The sequence below is a fragment of the Acanthisitta chloris genome, unplaced genomic scaffold (genome assembly GCF_000695815.1).
Source record: "Acanthisitta chloris isolate BGI_N310 unplaced genomic scaffold, ASM69581v1 scaffold21168, whole genome shotgun sequence".
Lineage (NCBI taxonomy): Eukaryota > Metazoa > Chordata > Aves > Passeriformes > Acanthisittidae > Acanthisitta > Acanthisitta chloris.
The window spans coordinates 1-8,680 of NW_008688907.1; the positions used below are offsets into that span (position 1 = coordinate 1).

Here is an 8,680-nt window from a genome sequence, read left to right on the forward strand (position 1 = left end):
GCGCGCCGCGGGGCCGCCATGATTGTGTCCCTCTCCGCCAAACTCCAAAAAAAAAACCCCATCAAAACAGCGTCGCGTTTTATGTTTTACCTTTATTATCAAACGGCAAGAGACGCTTATTAGTAATGATGTCATGCAGGTAGCACAAAAGTTTCCAAAGGCTTGACAGGTCACCTCAAAATCCCTCGCGGTTAAAAAGCAAAGCTAGGTCTTTGGAGTTCTGGTTTGTCTCCTCGTGGTAGTTATTGTTCTGTCAAAATGTTCTGGTTGTCCCTTGGATCGCGTGCTGGATTTCCTAAGGGAAAAAGTAGGGGAAGAGAGTATTCCACAGCACGGTGCTTGTTTTGCCTTTTCCCCAAGGCATTACTCAGAGTAGTCCTCGGCGGGGAGGAAAGCACCTCAGGCTGTTGGCACCTGAAGATAAATACGGAAGGGATGGGTTAAAAAAAAAAAATGTTCAGGTTTTGAAAAAGGAAAGAACCTTATTTTCGACCTTTATAAGGTCTTAAGGCTTTCAGTCACTGTGGTGGGAACCCAGGGCTATGGCTGAAACACAAGAGGTGTTCAGGCCCAGAGCTGATCCCACCTACACAGTGAAACACGACTCTGAGGAGCGACAAGTGACAGCATTATTCACGTCAGACTGACACAGTTTGGTTCCCTCTTCAGCGCCAAGGTCCCACCGAGACATTGGCTTCACACAGCAGAGAAGGGATTTTACAACAGCATCTGTTGTGGACCCGAATTGAGACAGATTTTGAGAAAAGCCACTGGACAATAAGTAATTTATTCTGAGTTCATCTGCATGAAAAATTAACCACGCAGAAAAGTAGGCTGTAAATCTACAGCAGCTTCACACTCACTAGTCTAGGGGACACTTGCTCATATGGCTACATTTGTACTCAAATTTACTATGGAATAAATCCCCTGCACAGAGGAGCTCCAGAAATTAGCAGCAACCAAATAATCACTGTTCAGTTTTAAATGCCAATAAAGTACACTTTTAGAGTAAATTCTAAATAACAATAACTGCTGTAGCTGAATGATCCTTCAATAAACTTGCAAACAGAACTGATATGAATTCCTTTATCTACTTACGTAAAAAACACCATTTCCCAAAGTGTTTTTTACAGATTCAAATAAAAGACTAATAGTGTAGGAATAATATATACTATATATTAACATGTAATACTGTGGTGAAACAAACGAGTCAATTAACATTGTGTTACAAAATTAACAAACCCTTTAAAGGTACCAGTACCTTTACAGGTATCACATATGTGGAACTGTTCTTACACCTCAAAGATCTCTGATATGGTCATGAGTTAACACAAGGATGTAGACAAACAAACCCTAGAACTGGAGCATATGCTGATGTGTTGACTCCCATTTCAGCAAGATACTTCAGGGGCATCAACTTAAAGCATATCAGCAGCACTGGTTTCAGTAGGACAGAACTTGAGTGCATTTCCCAGTTACTCACTAACCCGGGCCTCGTTTTATGGGGTTCCACTGACAACACCACGAACTACAACAGCTGGAAGCACACGGGGAGGTATCATGTACCTCACTGAGAGAATACACAGCCTTCTACTGAAGGTGACTCAGAGCTGGCTGCCCACTGCCAGCTACTGACATTGCAGACAACGGAACCACCTTCTCGGGTTTATACGCACCGACACGAGCTGCTGTTACCTGGTGCTTTGAATGTTACTGGGAATCTGCTATTTTATAGGAACTGCACCAGTTTGTGTACCTGACATCTCTTCTAGCTAATCAAGCTACAATGAAAATTTTTATACTCTTTACATATTGCTTGTGAAATGGTAACATTACGCTGCTTAAACAATTCCAAATCACTTGAGAACTGAAAGTTCTATCTAACCATGCCATCGCTTTCTTATATTGGCAGGAGAAACCTATGCAAGTGAAACATTGGCAAAATGATCAGCAAGAAAAAATTAAAAGTAAAGCTCAAAAATCATCAGCCAGTCAAGAGAAAAGTTCTAAGCTGCTCTCTCCCAGAATAAAACTTTACAGAGGACAAGAAAGAATGATCTGACACTTTGCCTTTGTTAATCCAGTTACTAAAGCAGATGTAGGTTCAAGTATTTAAATCCACACAGCACTAATAAATAGAAGTAAACAATCAGCAGGAGAATAACATTGTAGTTAAAGTACAGCAAAGAACCTTTGTTTCTGAGTGAGCACCATTATATCATGTTATTTTGAAACTCCCAAAGGCAGAAAAGAAGGGAAATATTGTTAAGGAGAAATGCACTCAGACCAGGCCACATGCAGGAGAATGTTGCCAAGTTGGACTGAATAATTTAGAGTTTTTTCCTACAAGTGTTAGAAAGCATCACCTGTAGTTTATGCCTCCATGACAGTTTTTGCTCTGCATAAAACTAGAGCAAAGTGTTACGTCTATATTTTCACTTTCCTCATCCTGAAAGCCACACACACACCCTCCCAAAGGAAAACACTGGTGGTTTGGTTACAAAACTGTATGCAGTACATTGCTGAACACAGTCCCTTCAGTTTTAGGCCATGTGCTCATTGAAAGACAATCTTATCAATTACAAGCCTCCCCTTTAATTGCTTGAGATCCAATAGAAAAGCAAATATACAAATATCAGAAGTGCTGATCCTGAGATGAAGTATGGGAAATTCTGGTCCAGTCTGATCCTTATTCAAACTTCTGTTTCAGTTTTTTCTGCAAGAGAGCTGGTAGGATGGAGAGGATGGCTAGAAACATCAGCACAAATACAGAGTTCCAGGAAACAGCTTCCCCTGCCGTTGTGAGCTGGTACAGCGTCGTGCCTGCCTTAATGGCTACGAAAGACGGTGGTGCCACACCTGGAGCAGGGAAGGGCAAAAATCCAGATTGTTAGGGTGAAAAAAAAATAATTAGTCATCCAACCTGTCACACCAAAAAATTGAGACTTTGTTGCATTGTACTTTTTTTAAAAAAAGAAGGCTGCAAATACAGAACTCAAAGACAAAAAACCCTTATCTAAAGAAGTGGCTTATGCTACTTTTAATACTTTTAACACCAACTCAAACACAGAAGTCTAATCAAATAATCTCTTGCTCTTTAGAGTCTGCAGATTTCAAGTTGCCTCTCTACAAACTGATTTTATTTAAGTTCATAAAGGAAAAATAAGGATTGCTTCCTAATCAGATTAAAAAGTAATTGCAAAAACATGCCAGTTAAAACCCTGAACTGTTTGTTATTCATTCACTCCCAGGATGATATATTTTAATGAACAGTATGGAGTGTGACAATGAGAAACTGCTTCAGATTAAAGTCACATCCTCATGCAATTACTATGAGCTCCAAAACTTGAACTCAGAGAATCTCACAAGTATTGCAGAACAAAAGGTTACTAATAAAGTGTTGGTGTAATGTGTGTTTTCTTAAGCAAGTAACTAAGCCTGGGGCTCATTACCTTTCATCCAGGACAGCAGAAATGTCCTTACTAGTAAAATCTTTTGATGTCATAAGCTCCACACATAGAAATAAGTACAGAACCAACATTCTTGTGCAGTCTTTCAGCTGGCCAGCAGGTGTGATCCCAGCTGCACAGGGAGAGGCAAATCACACCCTTCTTCTGGCCACCCCAAAACTGCAGCTCACTAGCCACAACTCTTACCTAGGAAAGTGCCAATGAAAAACACTTTCAATGGCACATTGATTACAGGAGATGTTATATTGATAAACCAGTTGGGAAGAAAAGGTGTTATTCTCAAAAATATGATGTAGTTAATGAGGTGCTCTCTGTGTCGTTCAACCTGCCAAAACAAAACCAACAAAATTAGTCAAAAGATCCCTGCCTTGAAAATACACAATGATTTCACTACTAGAGGTTTGCTAGAGGTTTTTGGGTTTCTTCTATCATCTTTTGTAGACATTTACAAGTTGCAAACATAAACATCAGTTAAACACAGTGAGGCAGAGCAGAGTCACTAGTGAGTTACCTGCTAAATAGTAGTGAAGTCAGTGTGGAAATACCTGTCTGTGGCAGAGCACAGTGATGATGTGTCTGACACAGCCAGCTCAAACAGCCAACAAGTCATCAGACACAGCAGCAGGCCTTGCCCTAACTTCAGCATAGCAACCTCTGCCCCTCTAACTGCAGCCCAAACAACACAGCCAGCCTGCAATCCCATTCCTAAAGCTCTTGTAGCAGCTAACAATGAAGTTTGTTCCTCAGCCCACTCTGTCCTAACTCATACTCACACTTGAAACACAGCTATATTCCTCATTTGGAAACTTGCCCAGGTCACGGCTCTGAACTTCATCAGTGGCTGCTGCCAGCACAGTTGCAAAACCTGTCTCCCCACACGTCAGAATGCCTAGAATTTATGTTTACCCAGGAGCAAGGACAACAGCTCCAACTTCATCCACAGCCTCAACTATATGCTCAGGTCTAGCCCAGCTCCTCGCTCTAGTACTGCGACAAGGCCTCTTCTCCTCCCAGCCTGGCTGCAGCACATCAGCCCTCTCAGGCAAGTATAACCTCAAACCAAGCTGTAAAAATTGCAAAGCATCCACCACTTCTGGCCTATCCTGGCAGGCCTTCACTAAACTCAAGCCTAAAGACAGTCATCTGGCCCCAAAGAGCTGGAAATCAAACGTGGTCCGAATGCAATTCCATCTGAAATCTCCTGTAGCAACTCACCCCAGGCACAATCTGCTTTTCAGCCTTAGCCAAATTTAGATCTAACTGCAACACCAAAACCAGGAGCCCTGCTATTGGTCAGTAATAACATCATGAAGGACCAATATCTGCATATTGATTAATGCTTCATGTAAAAAGCCTTAGCCCTCAATATGCAACCATGATCCAGTCCAATTAACCTGGAAGCAGTGAGATATGAGCTGCACATGTAATTGTAAATCACATATCCAGTTCTGCTAATGGAATTAGTAACCATTTGCCACTCAGAACAGCCTCAAGATTATACTGCAGTATTAAGATTTACTTAGGTCAAGAGTCAAACTTCTACTACATTGTTTAAGCAGGTCAATTGTGCCAGACACAGCTCCGTATCTTATCTGATGAGGAACAAGTCTGAAGTATTTTTACGTGATTCAGTCTTGAACAGACAACAGTAGTGAGTGGTGCTTCATACTTGCCAAAAAAAATACAATTTTCATAATATAAACCCCCCCCCATGTTTCAGAATATCAAAGAAAGAAAAAACCCCATGTTTCAGAATATCAAAGAAAGAGACATAAGGTCAAGTACAAATCACACTATGATTTTGTATTGCAAAACATTTAGCTTCATCTGACAATTAATGCTTGCTGAAACTGATGTTACCAGATACTGTGAGATACTGTAAAAATAAGTTGCTAAATGCTCCAGCTGCAAAATGTTACCAGATACTGTAAGATACTGTAAGAATAAGTTGCTAAATGCTCCAGCTGCAATACGACCTTTGTATTAAGGTTTTGCAATTGGACATACAGCTACAGGTTTTCCTCCCCTGCAAAAACACAAACCCAGTTTTCACTAGCCCTGACGCTGAGAGAGCAATTGCTTGAGATTACCTGACACTGGAGAGGTTTCCTATTGACACTAGCTGAACCAGGGGGGTGATCAGCTGCAAACTCTTCCTAGGCAAGAACAACTTTCTCATGGGAAATACCATAAAATCAGTTACATTCCACACTGTTTAAAAACATACAGAGAAAGTCACTATACAGTGTCAGAGAGCAGTTAGAGCCCCTTCTTTGTAACTAGACACAAGAGCACAAGATCTCCTAGTTTTCCATGACATATTTTGTATCATAAACTCCAGCATCTCTAGAAATCTTACCTGTTCTGACCATTTTACTGCTTTTTCTGTTAAGTATCTGTACACAACAGGACGTCCCACTAGGTATGAAAGCATATAGCAAAATGAAGCTCCAAGTCCTGAGCACTTGAAAAGATAAAAAATAAAGACAACAGATGAGCAGAAACTCTAATTAACCTTAGCCTTGTATCCCTATTAACAGCAGTGGCTGGCTGGGGCCACTCAGTCGTCTCATCCTCAATGCCAAGGCTCATTACTGCAGCTTTTGCATGTGGCATTTTCCACAGCTTGTTAATAAGACCTACTTTAAATGAGGCTTCTTGGGTATTTAAGGCATCTCAACCCAGATGTGTTCCACAGCATGGTAATAAAACCACAGCAGGTGTGTTCTCAGACTACAGCTAGAGTCTGGCAGATGCTAAACAAGTTTAAGGGAAACTGGCTGATTCACACTTGCATGTCTCCACCACTAAGGAAACCTGGAGAAACAGCTTAGTGTTTTGGACCATCACCCAGTGCTGCAGTGACTGGTGTGGGTAACACCAATCATAGCAGAGCTGAATGAGAACTCATCTGCTCATCAAAAACTGATGTCCCTGTTCCCCTCAGGCTCTGATTAAATAATCAGAACAGGAAGCTGTTCAGATGCTTGGTTGTATTCCAGATAGACAGAACATATGCCCTCACACACTATTTTCCATACTTACCAAACAAACAAGAAATAAGGCCAGCGGAAAGGGATAAAGAAACCCTGACAGGATACTGAGAAATATAGACCCAGGAATAGCAAATGTTTGTAAGCTAGATGCATCTTAGTTAAGGAAAAACACAGTTTTAAAAAGATACCCACTTCTTAATGTTATAAGCAGACATGTTACAATTTGAACAAGCACAGATCAAGATCCTTACTCCAAAATACATTTGTGGAGCAGCACTAGAAGCTCAAGCACAGAGCAAGAAGGGGAAGATTCATCACTACACATGCAAAAAATAAGTCACTAAATAATACAGAATCAAGTTAGGCTGGAAGGGCCCACAGTGGGTCACTGGTCCCACCTCCCTGCTCAGGCAGGGCCAGCCCAGGGCACATGGCTCAGGGCTGTGTCTGGACAGTTCCTGAACACCTCCAGTGAGGGAGAACCCACAGCCTCTCTGGGCAGCCTGTTCAGTGCTCAGGCACTGCACAGCAAAGCAGCTCTTCCTTGTAAATCAAAGTACTTCCTCGTAATAAAAATTACTACAGCTTTCTCTTTATCTGTGCTACAACTGACACTGGGGATTTATTGGGACTTACAGGAAACACGTAATTCTGATTTTACATCATTGACTGGAAATAAGTGGCTTCAGAAATTCTCGCTGGAAAGTGCACAGAACTGTCTGAGCCCATAACTACAAGTTCCATGGAAGACAAATGTATGAAGGCAGCTACTACTTCCTTGGAAACAGGCATGGTGTCATCACTAACTAAAATACATGACCACTAATTTCAGTCAGAAATTCTCAGCATAAGCCAACAGGTTGTTGAGCTTAAGGCTTGCTAGGCACACCCAAGACCAGGATGCATTGCCCACTTCAGACAGAAAAGTTATAAAGCAAAAAAAAAAAAAATCTACACATTATCTATAGAAGTTGAATTGACTGAAGTATTAAAAAGTCTAATACCTTTCTAATTCCATTACAACCAATACAGCTTTTGCTAAGCGAGTGTCAAGGTTCAGAGTATCTGTAACATACTTGTCAACTGATCACAGTCTACTGCTGAGACAGTAAATGTCATCACATCTGCTGCTACAGTAGTTCAATGAACAGACAATTCCATCCTACTCCTTGTTAATATACAATCTAGCATTTTAATTTCTTGATTAACCTGTTATTTGTGAAATGCACTTCAAAAGATGAGCTAAAGAATAATTCCTAATGGCACATTCAGTCATGTTTTTCTGAGTTACGAAAGTCTCCTGCATTAAATCCGTGGAACACACCTCTTATACAGCTTTCAAGTTATTAACCTTTAGATAAGTGTTCCAGTTAAGAGTGTGTTTAATGATTAATTAATACATTCAGCACACAGGAAGAAAAGAAGTTCATGAAGGACACAGGTAGCCTTTGTGTCTGCCTAGGCAGAAAGTACTTCAGAAATCTGCTCTCTAAAAGGAAACAGACTTGGTTTGGTGAATGTGGGCACTGCAGAGATCAAACAAGGCTCAAAACACTTCCCTTCAGAAATGCTGTTAAATAATCTGTCAATTACCCTCATGTGGCACTTCTGAATGCCTCAAAGAAGAGCAGTGCAGTAGTCTCAGTTTGCCTTTAGAATCAACAGTAATTTCTAACTGGCCATTCAATTTGCAATTTATAAAAAGTTAACGTAACACTAAAATGAGACCAAGCCCAGTATCACAGCAAAAATATTGTTCATAAAAGGCACAGACAAGGTGAAGCTACATGCAAGTCCCCAACAGCCTTTACTACTACACATGCATGTATCAATTTCTTCCTTCTCAATCCTTTCTTATAGTCCAAAAATGTATTGAAACATCTAAGAAATGGTTTTAAATTTCAAAGACTTAAAATATTGTGTCTATTCATAAACACTCCCAAGCATGTCAAGCTTCTTCACCCATGATCAAGAATTTATACATTTGTCTTTTCCATTTATTTTTTCAGAGAAATGACTACATATAAAGTGTCCTTTATATCAGAAAAAAGGATACAAAACATATGTGGCAAAATAAGCCACTAACACTTGAACATAAAACGTGTCCTTATACTTGGATAGGACTTTTCCCAAGGCCTTTGCATCATCCATATCTCTAGGAACCTTTATACATTCTCTTTCTTCTCTGGAAAAACAAAAAAAAAAAAAAGCAGG

At 40.5% G+C, this 8,680-nt stretch overlaps 1 protein-coding gene across 1 annotated transcript in view; it reads right to left on the reverse strand.

The window, feature by feature from the left end:
- Positions 1 to 2,414: 2,414 nt before the first annotated feature.
- The window catches only part of TMEM41B (transmembrane protein 41B), a gene marked incomplete at its 5' end in the record, with an annotated part of 7,461 nt that continues 1,195 nt past the window's right edge, over positions 2,415 to 8,680 (reverse strand). Inside the window, 5 exons of the mRNA XM_009081218.1 lie at positions 2,415 to 2,859; positions 3,657 to 3,795; positions 5,830 to 5,934; positions 6,516 to 6,609; positions 8,523 to 8,651. Coding sequence (XP_009079466.1) covers positions 2,690 to 2,859; positions 3,657 to 3,795; positions 5,830 to 5,934; positions 6,516 to 6,609; positions 8,523 to 8,651 — 637 coding nt within the window. The remainder of the gene's footprint in view (positions 2,860 to 3,656; positions 3,796 to 5,829; positions 5,935 to 6,515; positions 6,610 to 8,522; positions 8,652 to 8,680) is intronic.